The 21,434-nt window shown below is 36.7% G+C and overlaps 1 protein-coding gene across 1 annotated transcript; it reads left to right on the forward strand.

Moving 5' to 3' along the window:
* Positions 1-819: 819 nt before the first annotated feature.
* On the forward strand, positions 820-18,359 carry LOC121417378 (proton-coupled folate transporter-like). Its single transcript, XM_041611062.1, has 8 exons — positions 820-976; positions 3,058-3,226; positions 9,462-10,401; positions 11,856-12,026; positions 13,348-13,491; positions 15,535-15,618; positions 17,237-17,393; positions 17,914-18,359. The coding sequence occupies exons 3-8, from the start codon at positions 9,525-9,527 to the stop codon at positions 18,026-18,028; spliced, it is 1,548 nt and encodes a 515-aa protein (XP_041466996.1). The 5' UTR covers positions 820-976; positions 3,058-3,226; positions 9,462-9,524; the 3' UTR covers positions 18,029-18,359.
* Positions 18,360-21,434: the final 3,075 nt, after the last annotated feature.

The following is a 21,434-nucleotide window of genomic DNA, read 5'->3' on the forward strand; positions in this document are numbered from 1 at the left end:
GAAATTTATGAAGTCAGATTGTTTATACTCGCTCACTCACCATTGAAAGAATGCTTTAAAGGGGGAGTGAACCGTACGTAGTCTCTCATTGAATGTGTGTTATATAAATACATGTTCTTAAAATAAGCGTTTTCAGATATCTACCAAAACTACAAAAAATAATTTGACCTATAATTGTATTTTGTACAGAGAAACTAAAACATTTTGAGAAGATTGTTTTGCTTCTATAGCAACATAATTATTGCGGTATAAATGTATTGAGTAGTAGCTAATTAGCATGCTATCATTCAAGCTGGTGTATATTACTAGACTAGACAATATGGGTCAGGAAACTGGCCAGGTAGGCCTACTGTGATAGTTGAGGATTCGAGGTGGTGCTATTGGTTCGTATCTGATTCAACCCCCCCCCCCAAAAAAAAAAAAGTAAACAAAGAGAGGGAGAAAGGAGGGGGTATAGAGCGAAGAGAGAGAGGATGAACAGACTTCAGTGAACCCCCCCCCCCCCCTCCACCCCCGATGATATGTATGTGACATGCTCATTGGAAACTCACATACATTCTTAGCGTTCTTGGCAAACTTATCCCCTGACATGAACTTTATTAGAGTTTGCAACGAGGTCTTTCCCTGCAGACTATACTCTACCTGTTCAAATAGACGTCATGATTGAGTGGACGAACACAAAAAGTTCAGATCAACTATTGTATAGTGTATAGGATTTTCAATCTTTGTATTGCATAACTACATATCCAGGCCACACGAATGAAAAAGCTCCCATAATATCAAGGCAAAACTACCATTATGATAGTGCATCAGTATAATGTTCAGTCAGTGTAGAGCTTGAAGAAGAAGTGTAGTACTGCTCTATGCCAATAAACTCCGTTTTTATCAGATCGAGCATTATAAATGCCGTGCCGGGATGCAGAATTTGTCTTAACACGTAGGTATACAGACACAAAAGCAGTCGAAATAAGCGTTGGTGAGTATATACGTCCCGTTAAATTCATTCTCTAATTGTGACGTGTTTATATATCTACGACAAGTTTACCGGTCACTTTAAAGTTCATATAGTGATAAAAGTGATTACTTTGTCTTTACTGGATAATCTGACACTATATAGACTCTGTTTCATGCTTTGTTGCGATTATGGGTCCATTATGGTAACATGCAATATCCTAGTTGTAACTGTAACCTTCCATCCTTGATAATATGAAACATATGCCTATTCATAAAGCCAACTTTAAAATGGCTAGGTGAGGAAATATACAAACTTGTATACAATTTATGCATATGTGATTGATCAGAAAAGTTAATTGTGCACTTTAAGCATAATTTAGAATATAAGAAGGATATCTTTTTCTTCTTCTAATCTTCCAGTCTGGTACTGTACAGTCCGCCACTGGCGCATTTCGTACCTTTAATATTAATCGTACCCTTTTTTGCCTGAAGTTGCTCATAGCAAGCTAGCAACCAGAGGACCGACGTCTTAATGTAGAGACCTGGTGAAGATCTGCCTTACCAAAGGGCACTAGTGAACCAAGTGGGATTCGAACGGGTATGGTCACCAGCCCCGGCTCACCGACTGATCTATCGCGCCAAATGCAACACTGATACATCGCCTCAAACTGATATATCTGGAACCATATGTTTTGATATTGTACATGTACGCCAGATCGAGGCCCAGCCATGAGACCAAGATTATAAAGAGGCCAGATGGTATGGGGTAATATTTCTAAAAAGCTGAGAGCGATCGATCGAGAAAAAATATGCCTTAATTAAGTTTATACGATCCAGCTAAAGTTTAACGTGATTGGCCATATAATGATGTCATATTTCACCCTCTTTGCTAATTCCGACTTACTTTCCTTTTCTATTTTTTTTATTTATGTATATATATATTTTTTTGGGGGGGAGGGGGCAATGAGGCCATAAAGCCCCTACCCCCCCCCCCCCATCGATCCGTTAGTGATGTGTAAGATAAATGAATGATATAACATTTGTTTTTAAAAAAAAGCAGGAAGCAAAAACTTGATTGTGAGCGAGGTCGAAGTCTACTTGTATGGGACAATATTTTGATAAGATTCTCAGCTCAACAAAGTATTGTTAGATGTATATTCGCACTCGTTATTTCACAAGGGTATATCTGGTCGGATTTTTACTTTCTCTTTCTATGGTAAGGCAATTCATAATGGTCAATTATTTTGTATACGCCTACTCTCTTAATTATGTCGACTACTCGTAAATGACGGCGAATTTTATTTAAGCACAGATTGAGGCATTACGTTTGCTACAAGCTCTGCTTTTTTAGTGCAACATTTCTCATGTTTTCTAGTCATGTGCAATCAAGCTATTGATTTTGTAGCTGTATCTTCATTTCTTCAAAATATCTTCAAAAAAGTAAAGTATCTTCAAAATTCATTGCCAATTTACTTCAATATCCATGTACCATTTTTATATTGTTTATGTTCATTTGACACATGAGAAGTAAAAACGCTTGAACTGAACTTGAACTGAAAAATTACCGGAAACGGCTCAACTTATAGGAAAAGTCCACCCTGGAGTCCACCCTAAAATTAGAATTCAAACAAACATAGATACGAACGATTCCATCAAGATCGGGTGTAATTTAAATAGTTATGACATTGTAAAGTTTCGCCTACATTGTTTACAAAACATATTCTGGTCTGATGACATCACCTATATATTCACAACTTTTTATGCTTATTTTGTCAAATATTGTATCCACAAAAAAGAAAGAAAGTGTTCCTCATTGTCATGTGAAGCATTATTACTCTCTTAACATGGGTCATATATTTTTACCATTTTTTGAAATTGTGTCGCTCAATCAAGAGGGTCCTTGTAAAAAGGATCAAAACTTTTCTTAGGTTGCTTCGCTACCTCACATATCCTATATACGCCATGTCTGCCCACCCTCAGGATTCTTGTCTCGTTGCGCCCTTAATATACATGTTCATGTAGCTCGAAAGAGCTATGGAGCCGCCAATAAATCATGTTCAATTGATCCATAAAACCCTTCCGTTTTCTTTCTTAATTCATTAGAATTCTAATTATGACGCCCAGTCACGTGCCCACTTGTCAACACAATCTTAGACTTTGGAACCTCGATGGACGTTCGTCTTCTACCAAGAGTACTCTGTATCTCATTCATGTGACCGCAATAGACCTATAACTATAGTATAATCAACCACGAGATATCTCTTTCGTTGCGGTAAGAATATAGTTTCCTTAATTCTTTATAGATTACACTTGAGACCGAGTCAGTTGAAATGTGTGTAATAATAATGTTTTGGGATGTTATAATCTAGTAATTCATTTGCTGACGATGGATGCATCCAACATCATTCTGTATCTTACTATATTATGCACTAGTGTTCATAAACTATAATCCAATGATAAACAATTTATAGTAGGCCTAATATAGTGTCATATAATAATGCTAATAATAGCTGGATTTATAAAGCGCTTTTTGCCTGAGGATACAAAGCGCTGCTATTATTACCCCGGCTTTAGCTCGAGCTACCATCACCGGCGCTCAGTGCATATTCCAGGAAATAATCCCGCCGAGTAAACATTCGCCTCACCTGGGTCGATCGAGTGCAGCAAATTGTGGATAAATATATATGGTAGTATTATGAACTTGCTGCTTCATTGCCTTTCCCTGACTTACCTTTCCTGAACGATATTCTGAGTAGGGGTATAATTTTTATGATGATAACCCCTGCATGATCTGATGATAAGGGATATTTGTAAGGTACAATACATACACATGGTAGACATAGGCGGCGGAAGCGGGGGGGGGGGGGGCGGGTGGGACGTGTCCCCCCCCCCCTAAATTTGAGTTGGGGGGACGATCCCCCCTAAATTTTTACCTGATGACCTTTTTTTGTGCTTGTCATGTTTTTTTTCCCTGTGTTCCCCTCAATTTTTTTTGCTTGTCAAAAAATTGTGGCGGTCCCCCCTAAAATTTTTGGCTTCCGCCGCCAATGATGGTAGATATACAATGTATTTACGATCCATTTGCTGAACTTGAAGGAGTTTTTGCATCGCAACACACATCTCTTCTTAAAACACTGAAGATGTATTGTCAAAATGCCCTTCATGCCAAAGCACAACCAAGAAGTCTCTGCCGAAAATCTGTGAATCATAACAGAAATTTCGTCCTGCACTCTAAAATTCCAAGGATTCAAAATACTCCAGATCGGCTGTGAATAGTGACTGGCCGAATATATAGATTTCGATTTAAACCTTGTTGATTTTGAATATAAATCTAAAAGATTTGAATTTAAATCTTTTGAAATTTAAAAGTTAACTTGTTTGATTTAAAATAAATTCGAAATTCGGCTGGTTACTGTTCACAGCCGGTCTGGATTTATTTTAAATCCTTGGAATTTAGAGTGTGCCGGAAATAGTTAAGCTAGTCTAACCAGACAGGGACTTTTTAATTGATTTTAATCGGTAGTTAATTAGTGATTCATTAAAATTTAATTAACACCAATTAAGACATCCGTTTACTAATTAAAAATCTCTTTGTTTTTAATTAGTCATAATTGGACCAATTAAAACGTCCTTCCTACGTAACATATAGTGACATTTGTGATCGGACTATAATCCTTTGTTCGACTAAAAGTCCTTTTGTTTTCTTTCTTTTTTTACCAATTGAAAGTCCCTTTGTTTTAAAGTAGTCATCCTTTGACCAATTGACCAATTCAGTTCACTATCTCGATGGTGATTGGTCAATGAAGATTACACTTAGGATAAAATCACAGGCGACTGTATATTGCCTCATATAAATGAAATATCCATGTTTAGGATTATGTGATCATATCAATACTAATATCTTTTCAAATTTTGTTTCAAAGTCAATTGACAGAGTCTCGATTAATCAAGGAAATTATGTGGGATTCGTCCTTCTTCAGGTTCTTACAAAAGTATATTACATTTGAGTAGTTTGAATCTCGTCAACAACATCCAAGATATGGTATCAACTTCTTATCATATTTGGTGAATTGTGTAAATTGTGATGTGTTGCATACTTCTGCAAATCGAATTAGTAATTTTCATTATCATAACCACTACCAACACCACCTCATCATCCTCATCATTACTCTCATCGTCATTTACAGTTTTGGTATATAAAATAATCCCTAAATGTCCAGTAATAAAAGAAGACCATTATCAAATGATAACACTGTACAAAAAGAGCCTAATGGTATATATTATTATTTATCATTCCGTTCATTTATTCTGAACATGCAGATGTCAATGATGAAAATCATGCAATACATTACAACCGTACATTTAAAGCAATGTGGAATATTCGCTCATTTTTACTTTAATTTTGGAATTATCCATGCGTTCATGCAGATGGGCATTTTCTGCAAGTGAAATTGAATGTTCAATTTATAAAAGGTTTAGAAATACAATCGTTATTCCCGTTTGAATTCTCGTTATGTATTCTTGAATTATTTCAGTGCATGGCAATAACTGTACACACTATTACACCTTGTACCTGTTGTAAGGGATAAGAAATATCTAAGTCATCTGATATTATTCCGTGTTTGTTTGGATTTTCTTAATTTTGTATTACAACATATCCATGTGTATTCATCAGTAGCTCTCATCTACCTTGTTTCTTCTTCACTCTCGTTTTTATCTTCATGCTGATATTGGAATAAACCCTCAAATTTCATTGTATGTCTTGCTAAGACTCGTTGGATGGCTTTTTGAATATCCATGACATTCTCTACTTTCTTTGCAAGATCTGGAAAATTTCAAGGTACAGGTTTTGCCGAAGAAAATTTGAGTAGCGGTCAAAAAAGCATTACTGGCGGCACATCATTCTGCTCGATTGATGGATTCAGCGCATTCAAAGAATAGTGTACAGCTTCAGAGTTGAAAGGGTAATTTCAATACCGACATGAAATTCCTGACAGGTATCTTTTAATAATAATAATAATAATAATTTCTAATGCGCACTTTCTAATTGATCATTACTCAAGGCGCTACATATTAAACAAACAAAAACATTGGAAATAATTACAATTAAAATCATCAAACAAAACATTCGTATGAGGAAAAGACATGGCCTTCACTAATATGATTGTAAAAATAGGTACACTCGATTGGAATGTCTTAAGAGTGTTCATATTCCTTATAGCACTTGGCAGTCTATTCCACATAACAGGGGCCACATAGCTAAAAGCCCGATCTCCAAAATGCTTGGTACTGCTACGCGGAATCACAAGGGTGGTAGATGTGGAAGATCGTAAGGAATAGCGAAATGGAATGATTCTTTTCTGCATGGGAGGGGATATAAACTTAATGAACCTATTTATTTATCCGTAAGATCATTCATAATTCTCGAATTCGAATAGCGTACGTTTGTTTCGTCTATACCCTGTGTTGGTGCCGTAACGCCACTTTCGTCGCGCCACTGACGGTGCATCATTGTGGATTGCTACGGAACTGACGGATTCAACGCATTCCATGGATAGCCTACCAGAGTAAACTACACTTTGACAAAGCCGTCTGTGATGCTGCGGCGTTTTGCTTGCGGAGGTACGGCAACAGCGAACGCCAAAACAGTAAGAAGTTCAAATGCAAGGTTTCCATCGCTCCATGTCATTTACAAGCTAACCGTCAACCAATCAACATGAATGATTTCGGTATCTCCAAACGTTATGGTTGTTCCATATGTAACAAGACATATAGTCGCAAGTTTGATGTGAAGAGGCATGAGCAACTTGCACACCCTGAAATCGAAGATGATGATGATGAAGCGAGTGAGGCTAGCGAAGATGGATACCAATTTACTCCTCAATCTAAAAAGTCTCGAAATGTAAGCAATGACCCTGATGATGGAACTGACTCTGAAAGTGAGGAAGAGGACGAATCATCAACATCACAGGTAGCAAACACTGAGGAACCAGAAGATAACCTGGCTTATCAAGAATGGCTCAAAGAAGCTATGGCTGCTACTCAAGATTTGAGGAAAGAAAAAATCGAAAAGTACATCTCCAGGGGACTGAGCAAAGATGCAGCGAAAGAAAAGGCTCATGTGAAAGTTCTATGGGCTGTCAAACGAGTCTTTTTTGACCGCTACTCAAATTTTCTTCGGCAGAACCTGTACCTTGAAGAAGACGATACCAATCAAGAAATTTTTCCAGATCTTGCAAAGAAAGTAGAGAATGGCATGGATATTCAAAAAGCCATCCAACGAGTCTTAGCAAGACATACAATGAAATTTGAGGGTTTATTCCAATATCAGCATGAAGATAAAAACGAGAGTGAAGAAGAAACAAGGTAGATGAGAGCTACTGATGAATACACATGGATATGTTGTAATATAAAATTAAGAAAATCCAAACAAACACGGAATGATATCAGATGACTTAGATATTTCTTATCCCTTACAACAGGTACAAGGTGTAATAGTGTGTACAGTTATTGCCATGCACTGAAATAATTCAAGAATACATTACGAGAATTCAAACGGGAATAACGATTGTATTTCTAAACCTTTTATAAATTGAACATTCAATTTCACTTGCAGGAAATGCCCATCTGCATGAACGCATGGATAATTCCAAAATTAAAGTAAAAATGAGCGAATATTCCACATTGCTTTAAATGTACAGTTGTAATGTATTGCATGATTTTCATCATTGACATCTGCATGTTCAGAATAAATGAACGGAATGATAAATAATAATATATACCCTTAGGCTCTTTTTGTACAGTGTTATCATTTGATAATGGTCTTCTTTTATTACTGGACATTTAGGGATTATTTTATATACCAAAACTGTAAATGACGATAAGAGTAATGATGAGGATGATGAGGTGGTGTTGGTGGTGGTTATGATAATGAAAATTACTAATTCGATTTGCAGAAGTATGCAACACATCACAATTTACACAATTCACCAAATATGATAAAAAGTTGATACCATATCTTGGATGTTGTTGACGAGATTCAAACTACTCAAATGTAATATACTTTTGTAAGAACCTGAAGAAGGACGAATCCCACATAATTTCCTTGATTAATCGAGACTCTGTCAATTGACTTTGAAACAAAATTTGAAAAGATATTAGTATTGATATGATCACATAATCCTAAACATGGATATTTCATTTATATGAGGCAATATACAGTCGCCTGTGATTTCATCCTAAGTGTAATCTTCATTGACCAATCACCATCGAGATAGTGAACTGAATTGGTCAATTGGTCAAAGGACGACTACTTTAAAACAAAGGGACTTTCAATTGGTAAAAAAAAAGAAAACAAAAGGACTTTTAGTCGAACAAAGGATTATAGTCCGATCACAAATGTCACTATGTTACGTAGGAAGGACGTTTTAATTGGTCAAATTATGACTAATTAAAAACAAAGAGATTTTTAATTAGTTAACGGATGTCTTAATTGGTGCTAATTAAATTTTAATGAATCACTAATTAACAACCAATTAAAACCAATTAAAAAGTCCCTGTCTGGTTAGACTAGCTTAACTACTACTGCCGGACCCTGGACAAATAAAATCATTTGCAATTTTTCGTCAGCTCCGAATAATAATAATAATAACGTTTTATTTACCCAGGGTAGCCACTTCAGTTAGGAAACTGCTCTACCAGCGGGCCCTGCATAACATTATATGTTATTATTACCCTTCTCCAATCTAAATGCTGAGCACCTAGCGAGAAGGCAAAAGGTCCCATTTTTATAAGTCTTTGGTATGACTCGGCCGAGGATCGAACCCACGACCTCCCGTTCATGAGGCGGACGTTCTACCACTGAGCCACCATGTCCGGATTTTAAGACTAAATTGCTGTTCTGACTCACCAATTCTCGTCAAAGACCTCCCAGCTGTTCATTGTCAATTGACGGGCATTTTCATTACATTTACTGCGTTCTTGAATTCATTCTGCGTCGCGATGAGAAAACTCGTTATAACCGTAAGACATTCATTCAACGTGTGTATTGAGCTCGATTCTTGTGAGACTGTGTATGTTTAAATGCCTCGATGCTATTTTTTCATTTAACTCACAATTTATTTCCATTCAAACATAATGATATAAAGTAGGCTTATATCAGATGTAAAGTAAATGATTGGCATTCAATAAATGTAGTTGTTTTTTTCACCTATCCTATGAATGACGCGATTTGGAATCCCTTTTCGATTCAATTTTAATTTGGAATCACTTTATCCCGTATAAGCCCTTGAGAAAGGGCGTTCCGAAAAAGGTTATTTGCATACTCAAGAACTTTAATTTTTTAAGAACCCTAAACACGTTAAAAAGGATCGGAAGTGGGTGGTCAAGGTGATTTTGACCCTTTTCAGGAACCTTTCAGGTTTCAAAATTATGGGACAAGTATAAATCAAATGCCATCATATTTTTAAATCGTACTTTTGTCGTCTTGTCTGAATTTAATTTCACAGTTGTGTTGATTGTCAGGAATAAACTACGGTTTATGGTTCGTTCAAAGCGGATTTGGCATCAGGATGGAGGAAAGTGATGAAAGGAGCGCCCTCTACGATGGGGCTTCTTCAGACCTAAAGGACTATGCATCTCACGAAGCATCCCCTCTACCGGACCAGGATTCACCCTTGGCTATAGTCAAAAAGGTAGAAACAAGGCGAACTTGTCGTTGCTGGATCACCGTAGAGTTCATAGTTATCTTGGTGGCTGCTAGCTATGGTGGCATATCCACCCTTGGCGGGCAATACATAAGGTTTCGCGTGAGCTCGGAACTCTACGGCAACGCAACCTTCAATGGCTCACATGACAGCGCCTGTGATCAAGGCAACTCTACCGCGTTCATCGAAGGGGAGATCCAGAAGATCACGTCTAAATGGACGCTTTATCTCACCTGCTCCGCTTCTCTTCCAAGCATCTTCACGACATTGCTAATCGGGACCCTGAGTCAGCGATACGGCAGAAGAGTGTCCATCCTTCTGCCATGCTTGGGATTTCTCGGAGAATGCGTTGTCAAGCTTCTTGTGATAAACTTTGAACTTCCTCTAGGTTACCTCTTCGTTGGCAGCATCTTCTGTGGTCTTTGTGGCAACCTGGCCCTTTTCATGACAGGATGCTTCACCTACATCACCGACATAACCACAGAGAAGGACAGGATGATCCGGATTGTCGTTGTGGAGATCCTCATATTTGTTGGGATAGCAGCAATGCAGATCTGCCTCGGGTACATGATCCATGCCCTAGGTTTTGCTCTGAGCCTTTGGGTTCCGTTCACCGCCCTCGTCCTAAGTATCATCAATGCTGGGACACCATGCCTCCTGGAAGAGACTATTACCGATGACAAAAAGAGGGATACGGCTGAAGTACTCAAAGACATTGTTCGTCTGTTCCGAGTCAATACAGGTAAACATCTATTAATAGTTAACAAATCACCTGGCACTATTTCACCATGTCTCATAAAGCTGTTCGCGAGTATTACGCATGACATTGCGCACGACTGGTGATCCTTCCTTGCGGTAGATGATCTACTACATATCATCATTGTTGTCGATCTACCTCTCGAGAAAGTGATCACCAGTCGTACGTAAAGGTGTGAGTACTTTACCAACAGTTTCATCTGAGGACCGTCTCATGAAAGGACTTGTCGGACATTTTATCCGACAAGTCCTTTGTTATCCGACAGTTACCATAGTAACAGTGCCTCTCAGCCAATCAAATTCAAGGAAAGTTGTAGGACCTGACAACTTGTACAAAAATGCTGATGAAACACTCCCCTGGTCCGTAGTCCTCTCGCACTACAAAGTCGATGGGAGTTCCAGAACTCAGTCATCGAGCGGGCCTATATGGTGTACTCTTTTTGTGGCGCCATCCCATATATCCGAGGGGGGGGGGGCTACTTAGTATAAATGTATGATACGTATGTGCCGCGGTCGAGACCCACATTTACACCCTAAATTTCCGTTCCAGCTAGAGCATCACCAATTTAGAAAGCCATATAGAAATTCAAATTTTTTGCCCGTTCCTGAGACCCTCAAATGTGTGGTTTTGCGCATCTACCCTGTTGATATATCGCTACCCACTACCATATGGTACGTCCTGGAGATTCCCCTCTTTGATGTGGTCAGTTCAAAAGCATATTGCATTTTCAGCAATCGTTGATCCAAGAGCCGTTCCGGAGACCCCCTTTTAAGACAAAGATTTCGTTCCAGAGCCCCCTATTTTTGACATGTTATAATTCGAGTACTCCCCCCCCCCCCGGCCATATGTCGTGAATTACATATCCTCCTATATTCTAAAAAGAAAGTTGTCACTATAAAATGTCTTGTGCCGTCACATCGGGATATCGCGTCTTTACAGGCAATCGTGTAAAACAACCATTCAAGAAAAGGGTCCCCCCAAATTTCGAAAAGGTCGGATCCATATTACCATTTTTTGTAAAAAATTGTAAGCCAAATGAACAACTTGACCCGATCTTTCGGGAATTTAGACGGTCACTCTCTCGATTTTTTTGTTGAACAAGTGCACACCTAGTTATCAAGAATGCGTATAGCATTTTCATTTATTTGAATGCAGAATAAGAGCATTGTTGATTAAATACCTTGCTCACGGGCATAGGTGCCGGGGATCGAACCTCGGACTTTCCATGTATCGTCAGGCACCTCAGACTACTCGGCCACGTCACTTATACGAATGGTCGTGTTACACGATTGCCTGATCGGACGTGATAGCCCGATGTGATGGCATGTTCGTCAGTATATAAGATATGTAAGTCTTTATGTATTTTAAGATCGATGATTATTACAATTATATGTTCATTATTAACTATATCGGTATCATATTTTATCGATATCAAACAGATAATCGCCTCTATATTTTGATTGCAATGCTTGCTGTCAGTATACTAGTCGGTATTGTGATTCAAGGTGGTATCGCGATCACAGTGCTCTATGGCCAAGGGCAACCCTTCTGCTGGGGACCAGTCATGATCGGATACTTCGTCACAATCTCCCTCGTGATACCAGGAATTGGTAAGCTAGACCATTGCCGAAAACAGAGCGTTTTCGCACCGCAACGCAGAACGATTTCAAAGACGCAGTGGCCCGTATTCTGAAGTCAGGTTTAACTTAGACCATGGTCTAGCTCTGTGCTAAAATTATGGTAAGCCAAAAGTGTCAAATGTGTTATTGAGTTGTATGTTTCTTGTGCTCTTTCCTGATTCATCGATGGTAAAGACAACCATTTATTTATACTGTCTATACAATTATAAATGATTTGAGAGTCGAATGAGCTGAAATATGATGTCTCTACTTATGTAACAATTGGCTGTCCATACTTAAACCACAAGTTTAAACCTGAGTGTAAGTTAAACCCAACTTCAGAATACGGGCCAGTGGCTCGTATTCTGAAGGTCTAAAGTTGGGGTTTAAGTATGTATAGCCAATTGTTACATAAGTCACTAACAGTAGAGATATCATATTCCAGCTCATTTGGATCTCAAATCCTTCATAATAGTCTAGGAAGTATAAATAGATGATTGTCCTCACCATTGAATAATCAGGAAAGAGCACAGTAGATGTATAAAGAAACGTACAACTTAATTTAAAAAATGACACTTTTGGCTCCCCATAATTTTAGCAAAGAGTTAGACCATGGTCTAAGTTAAACCTGACTTCATAATACGGGCCTATAGATGCAATAAAACATACTGCTCATCAAATGACAGTGAACAGCTGGGAGGCCTATGTCGAAGATTGGTAAAACCGAAACCCTAAGTTTCGGAGCTGACAATGTTATTGCAAATAATTCGTCACTCATGACTAGTCCAAGACCAAATTGCTGTTTGAGTATTATGTATAACATATGCGAATTTCTTTATCTTTTTGCACGATACTTTGACTCTCAATCCTATTTTTCTTTCCCTTTGCTAAATGCAATCGTTTTTCCTGCATTTTACCAATTTCTGCTTTTCTTTTAGTTTGTGTAGTCATTAGTCTTTTTCTTTGTTATCAAAAACCTAATTTCCACTTCGATGTATATGATTACGATTACCGAACCAGACTTTTAACTACCTATTAGAAGATATATGATATGCCCAGAGTGGCGTACCAATACAAGCTATACTTTTTAATAAGACCCTCACCTTCATTTGTTAGTTAAATCTGTAAATTGTTCATTTTCTAAAAGTTTTATTGAAACCGACGTTTTATTCATTTATTAAGTGATCGTTTTGATAAGCTATTGTTTATAAGTATGATATAACACGCATCAAAGTTCAGGAATGTTTAAAAAGGTATTTATATTCGACCTATTAATGTTACCCTATGTTTTTATATTTATGGTATTATACAGGAACGGTAGCCGGAGCTGGGATTTTTCAACGATTGAAGCTAAGCTACATGTGGATTGTGCAGGTCTCGATTATAAGTGGTTTAGCTAATACCCTAGCATTGGCATTCACATTTGTCATACCGTCGACTGTCCTGATATTTGCAAGTAAGTTCGCTTGTTTTAACATGTTTTATCGAAGTTCAGTGATTTTTTGTTGTTTTCTTTCCTGTGTATTATTTGTTCCAGCCTTTTTATCCAAAATTAAAAGTAGAGAGTGTGTGATTGTTATATATTTAGTAATATGATAATAATAAGCATGATAATGATGATAATGTGCAAAATAGAACTTAATACAATGTTTCTCAGCGCTGCGATCTATTACCTCGGCGAATTAGCACGGCTACCGTAATCGGGTGGCCGAGCATTCAACGAAGTCCACCATACAGGGTAGCCATTCACTTCCTGGGTGGAGAGAGGCAAATGTAGATAAGCGCGCCTTGCCGAAGGTCGCGGTCATAAATGGTGGAATTCGAACCCCGAATCTTGTGGTTCAAAGTCTGGAGACTTAGCCACGATATCTCTATGACGAGACTAGATAGGAAGCATGCGAATCCCCACTAGCGTACTTAAAGGTCAAGTCTACCTCAGAAAAATGTTGATTTGAATCAATAGAGAAAAATCAGACAAGCACAATGCTGAAAATTTCATCAAAATCGGATGTAAAATAAGAAAGTTATGACATTTCAAAGTTTTGCTTATTTTCAACAAAATAGTTATATGAACGAGCCAGTTACATCCAAATGAGAGAGTCGATGATGTCACTCACTATTTCTTTTGTTTTTTATTGTTTGAATTATACAATATTTCAATTTTTACGAACTTGACGATTAGGACCTCCTTGCCTGAAGCACAATATGTTAAAATAATGGAATTCCACGTGTTCAGGGAGGAATGAAACTTCATTTCACATGACAATGACGAGAAAATACGATATTTAATATTTCATTTAATAAAATAAAAAAGAAATAGTGAGTGATGTCATCAACTCTCTCGTTTGGATGTAACTGGCTCGTTCATATAACTATTTTGTTGAAAATAAGCGAAAATTTAAAATGCCATAACTTTCTTATTTTACATCCGATTTTGATGAAATTTTCAGAACTATGCTTGTTGATTTTTTCTCTTTATATTCAAATCAAGTTTTTGTTGGGGTGGACTTGTCCTTTAAAGGATGGGGGGGGACCAAGTGGCCCTTGTAGAATTCTAATAACCTTTGATTTTTCATTTAACGGAACGTCCTACCCTCGACATTTTTAATTGTTGTTGTTGTTGTTGCTATTGTTGTCATCAAACGTTTTTGCTTTCCCAACAAAGTTTTTTTCCCCGTACACTACCGTTAACGCCTATCTCAGAACGCCCATTCAAACAGGGGAGGAGCTAAATATTTTTCCAAGGAGGGGGTTTGACAAATAAATTTGACAAACTAAAAAAAGGGGCTTCACTATAAAAACGAAGGCTGCTATGCTCCAAGCGTATTATATTTGCTTATATAGATTGCCTCTGCATTTTCCCCATTATTTTTTTCTTTCTTTTCCTATATTGCATTCATGTCTTTCTCCATAAGATTGTCACTTTGTTATATGTACTTTATGCCATATTTTGACTATGTCTCACGCATTGTAAATTGGTTTTATTATTCCAATAAAATCCTTAAAAAAAGGTCCTTGTGGTTCCGAGAAATTTGACAAGTAAAAAGGGTTTCACTACCAAATGATGGTCATTAAAAAGAGTTTTACTTTAGGTTTGAGGTTAGGTTTAGGATAGAGGATAGTGTTAACCCATGGTTGAAGTACGTCATTCCGTTAGTGTGTGGAATTCACAGCGGAGCAAATGTCATGGAGCCGTTTTAACACGCCAGTTTATATCAGTGCATTTCCAACAATCTGAATAATCTATCGTGATAGGTTATTTATTGGTCAAAATCTTAATAAGCTATCGTGATAGGTCATTTATTGGTAGAAAAGTGATTTTTGTTCACAATGCTTTTATTCCCTTCCTGCAGGTACGTTCGTGATAGGTCATTTATTGGTAAAAGAATGATTTTTATTCACAATGCTTTTATTCCCTTCCTGCAGGTACGTTCGTGATAGGTCATTTATTGGTAAAAGAATGATTTTTATTCACAATGCTTTTATTCCCTCCCTTCAGGTACGTTCCTTGGGTTGTTCAAGCTCCTAGGACTGCCCGTAATTCGTACATTCCTCTCAACTGTAGTGCAGAAAAACGAACATGGTAACATTTACTTGCTTATTCTTTTTCTTACCACGTAGTATTTAAAGGGATGGTCCGGGTTGAAAATATTTATATCCTAATACATAGAGTAGAATTCACTGAGCAAATTGCCGAAAAATTCATCAAAATCGGATGGGAAATGATAAAGTTATTGGAGTTTAAAGTTTAGCAATAATTTGTGAAAACAGTAGTCATGAATATTCATTAGGTGGGCTGATGATATCACATCTCCACTTTCCGTTTTCTTATGCTATTACATGAAATCATATTTTTTTCATTATTTCATACTTGTGTGAATAATATGTCTCCCTTATAATGAAATAAATTGCATCAATAAATATCTAGCGCACTAAATCAGTTTTCAATCAATTTTTTTTAGTTCTTGGAGGAAAAAAAATGAATAACCCTTATTTCATATAATGAAATACAAAAGAATAAGTGGGGATGTGGCATCATCAGCCCACCTAATGAATATTCATGACAACTATTTTCACAAAATATTACTAAACTTTAAAATTCAATAACTTTATTTGTTATCCGATTTTGATGAAATTTTCATCCTTTTGCCCAGTGAATTCTACTCTATTTGTTAAATTATAAATATTTTCAGCCCGGACCATCCCTTTAAAATATCCACCGTTCCCATGAGGTTCGAAGAAATTAGAACGCCCTAAAAGTTTTGGGTATGGTGCACAGACGACTATACTATAGCTATTTCTCGTTTTACGCATTACTATAATAACTATTGTTCAAACTGTCCCAAAATGTTGAAAATTTGTGTTTTGGGCACCATGACGTTCGAATAAAAGTAATACCTGAAAGTTGGGAGGGGAAGGTAATGTGTACATTTGACTATTGTTTTTTTTTACGCACATGCTACAATAACTATTGATCGTATTGTCCCAAAAAAGTTCAAAATTTGTGTTATGGGCACTATTTTGGATAATATTATTTAAATATATGCCTGGTTTGTATAACAATGTTGGAAAAGTTGTCGAAGATTATTGTAAATTAATCTTTTAAACAATACAAGTATGCAGTATATATGGAATTTGCGATAGACACGTTTGATTTTTTACCCCCTACACGGCATTGTCGGTTTCGTATCAGACATTTCTTTGAAAGTAAAATCTTCAACAACCTATTGGTTGTTTAAGATCTTAACAATACTGGATACAGTGATACACAAAATCTTAAAATGCGTCTTAGAAGGTAATGCAACCTAACTTGCCAGATATATTGTCCCATTTACACAATGATTACACAAATTATTACATATAGTAAAGAAGTGAGTTTTATTTTATTTCATGGTAAATGATGAGGGAGGGGTCATCATGTCCATTTCGTAAACATGTCAAGAGTATATTTTTTAACACCGAAATTACTACCACGTTTGAATGATTCGGAGCAATACGGTGAAACAACAAAGAAAATCATTACACAAAAGAAATTAAATAAAAAGAAAAATCAATGATTCACGTAAATGTCACAATATACCCATTAGTTAAATGAGTGCTTGGGGCAACGCGTAATCACTTGTTGGGGTTATTTGTTTTATGTTGTTCCTGAATGCTTTGTTTCTATTACAATCATATTTTTATCTTTTATGAACTTAAAGGCGCATTATTTGCTGCTTTGGGCGTCTTGGACGGCCTTTCTGCCTTTCTCGCCACGCCCATAGTAAATGGAATATACTACGCTACTATCGATCTCCTATCAACGGTTGTCTTCTTCGTGATGTCGGCACTGTTAATCATACCAATCATCATTACCGGGTAAGGTATCTTAAACACAAGCATTCTTTATTCATGTGTGTCATCTTGTCATTCTTTGCCTTTGCTTCTTCATTTTGTTTATCAAAAATTATACTTGCTTTCTACTACCATTTCTTTCTTCTTCATCTTCTCTTTCCTTATTCTTCTCTTCTTCTTCCCCTTCTTCATATTCTTGTTCTTCTATGCCTTCTTATCATTTTTAAACTTCCATATCGATTTAATAATTTTTATTTATTCAATTCATTTATTGATGAACAGTTTTACCTTAATGTATTTCAATATTCATGTTTTTCATAATTCATTTATTTGTATGTATGTTTGCCCTCTTTGGCAAGGCTATCCATGCAAACTTAAACAAAAATAAAATTTAATCAATTTCATTCACATACACTCTGTCTCCCCCCCCCCCCTTCTCTCTCTTTCTCTCCGAGACCCTCTCTTTGTCTCCCTCTCTTTGTCACCTTTTCTTTCTCCCTCTCTCTTTCCCTGTTCCTATTGTATTTGCATATCACTTCTTCAGTGTTCTACAATGCAAGGGTCTCGGCAAGGTTGATGGAAGGCGCCCTCTATCGATTAATACAGATGCTGATGATGTCACAGAACCTTTTCTATCAAGTGATGCCCCAAATAGATGAAAATGTGTTATGCAATTTAATTCAACTCCAATTATTTACATATTTCATTGTAGCATGGACAGAACTATTATAATTTTGGGGGATCTTCAACGACACAATTCAGCAAAATTTTTGCCATTATGCCACGACTCTGTGATTTACTTCGATAAAGCACGATTTTGCTCTTTCGAATATTAATGTTTGTTTAAGAAACTCAATTGAACTCCAATATAAATATATTGCACCACCCCAAACCCTCATCTTCTCATATCTTGCCAGATATTTCCTAATTCATAATGCTGCATTCTTTGCATGGTCACCACCCCCACCACTGCGAAGCACATTGCTGTAATGCCCCCCCCCCCAAAAAAAAAAAAAAAATAATAATAATAATAATGCTAATAATATATTATTATATACAATAATAATAAATGAATAAATGTTAATAAAGAATAAATAAATAAAATAATATAATGAAATAAAGAAAGAAATAGTGATAATAATAAATAAATTAATGAATTGATAAAAAATCTGATAAATAACAAAATAAAATAATAACGAATAAGTTACTAATCAAATAAATAAATGAAATTAAATTAAATTGAAAAGAGAAAAATAAATGAAATGATAATAATGACATTAGTAATAATAATAAATAAATGAAAACTGTGACCCCTATTAGAGAGAATGTTACAAATATAACACAAAGCAAATTTATTAAGATTCAATCTTAGAAGAAGGGCATTAAAGGGGAATCCAGCCTTGGTCATAGAATGTTGGGTTGGAAACAATAAAAATAACCAAAACAGAATGGTGAACGTTTGAACGAAATCGGACGAGCAATACGCAAGTTATATTTGCTGTAAAATTGAGATCCCTATGAAGATTTCAAATTCTCAACTGTGTAAGTAAATTATGACAAGGTGAAAGGACAACTTTCCCATAGACCATGTACTTAATTATTACGGATTTCTGGTTCTCGCGTAAGGGCCCATTCCCCTGGGACAGTAATCTGAATATAAACCAGGTAGTATATTGTTTTATGTCCTCGTAAAAGGAGCAAATGATTTGAAATAAAACTTTAAATTTGGAAAGAAAAAATAACTATTGTACGCATTGGAGTATATGGAAGATACACGGCAGCCCTTTATGATGCCATCTTGGATTTCCAGGTACCTTTGGATCCTTATGTTCACCATACCCCCTGTCAGCAAATTATTTTACCTCCTAGAGTCCTAGACCATAGTAGTATGAAACAAAATAGGATTCTAGGATGGATAATGAGTGAGTCGTTTTTTGTCTCACCTGCATAGCAGAGTGAGACTATAGGCGCCGCTTTTCCGGCGGCGGCGGCGCCGTCAACACCAAATCTTAACTTGAGATTAAGTTTTTGAAATGACAGCATAACTTAGAAAGTATATGAACCTAGTTCATGAAACTTGGCCATAAGGTTAATCAAGTATTACTAAAGATCCTGCCTGACTTTCATGTCACATGACCAAAGTCAAAAGCAGCTGTCATTTAGGGTCAATGAACTTTGGCCAAATTGGGGTATTTGTTGAATTACCATCATATCTCTGTAAGTGTATTGGTCTAGTTATAAAACGTTTAACCCTAAATAGACTGGGCTATTTCGACGCCTATAAAGACTGGGGGGGGGCTGATTCAGCCCCCCCCCCCTTATGATCTCGGCCGTTGATCGGGCGATCGTGACGAAAATTGGCACATGCATTACCCATGGCATTATCTGCAACACTGTAACATCAAATTCGGCAAAAAAATCTCATGTCTCATTAATTATGCTAATTTATGCGTAAAATCATAAGTTTGCTCTAATTAATATAATGCCCCTGAAATGCTAATTTTTGTTTCACATACTCTAGATAGGCATCTGATCAAATTGATTTTTAAAAAAAATTCAAAATCAAATTTATTTTCTTATGTATTCTATTGTTTTCTAAATTTCTTATGTATTTCTTTGTTTTTCGACTTTTTGTTTTTTATTGTTTTTCAATGGAAATTGTCGGGGACATTATTTTGACCATAAACAAGATAAAATTAATTGATTTTAAGCAGTAAAAGGAAAAATAATGATACATTTATGAATTTTGGCTAAGAACACTATTTGCATTGGATTTGTACACAAATTCACGTTTTTGAGTAATTTTGGGTCTGCATGCACTTACGAAATGTTGCGTAATTTTGGAACCGCGTACCCGGGGGTCACAATTTTGGTCTCAAAAGTTGCGCGAGACTTGAAAGTAAAAAGTCAGTGAGCGACGCGGTCAAAAAATTTCGCACAGCGGATTTATTGCGAAAAATGTTGAGGGGGGGGGGCTGAATCAGCCCCCCCCCCAGTCTTTTTAGGGTTAAATAAGAGTAACCAAGTATCACTGAACATTTTGTGCGAGTTATAGTAGTTTTCAAAATCAGCACTGCTGCTATATTGAATCGCTTGATGCAGGTGAGACCGCCAGAGGCATTTCACTTGTCATTATTTTTCAATGAATGTTGGCCATCTTTCTGTCTATCAGCAATTGGAAATTTGCCGAAGAGTGTATACGAATATTTCAATGTTGTATCAAATTTTCTGTTATATTTTCATCAATTTTGCGATTGCATCGAAATGACTGATAATTCGAAGTCTTATCCACACTTGCTTGTAAATTTGGTATATGTTGGTACGGTTTATTGCCATTTCGTCCACTGTCATTTTGTCCACTACCCACATGGTCTAATATCATTTCGTCTACCATCAGTTGGTCCACTATCCACATGGTCCAATTACCATTTCGTCCAATCACCATTTCGTCTAATAGCCATTTCGTCTAATAGCCATTTCGTCTATTATCATTTGGTCTAATAGCCATTTGGTCTAATGGTATTTTTTTGCCAATTGGTCCAATAGCCACTTTGTCCACTATCATTACGTCTATTCCCATTTGGTCTAATAGCCAAATGGTCTAAAGGCAAATGGTCTAATAACCACTTGGTCTACTTTCATTTCGTCCATGTTCCATTTGGTCTAACTGCATTTGGTCTACTATCACTTGGTCTAAACTCATTTCGGCTAACAATCATTTGGTCTAATTGCCATTTGGTCTAATAGCCAATATGTCCAATTGCCATTTTGGCTAATCACCATTTCGTCTAATATTCATTTCGTCTAATACTGGTCTACTATGCTGCACTAGCGCCCTCTACGACCCGAGTCGACTCTATTCGCGATTGTGGGCCTAATTAATTACCAATTCTCTCCAACTTCTTGATTTATTTTATCACTGCTGACTAGTGTTGTTCGTCATTGATTACTTTGCATTGTGGAAGTGTTTTCCACCCAAAGGGGGAAGCAATGTGTGTCTTATCGAGGTTATACATACACGATACGGGCGAGGAAAAACGGAATGGTATACTGGCGATGGCGAAA

The sequence above is a fragment of the Lytechinus variegatus genome, chromosome 6 (genome assembly GCF_018143015.1).
Source record: "Lytechinus variegatus isolate NC3 chromosome 6, Lvar_3.0, whole genome shotgun sequence".
Taxonomy (NCBI): domain Eukaryota; kingdom Metazoa; phylum Echinodermata; class Echinoidea; order Temnopleuroida; family Toxopneustidae; genus Lytechinus; species Lytechinus variegatus.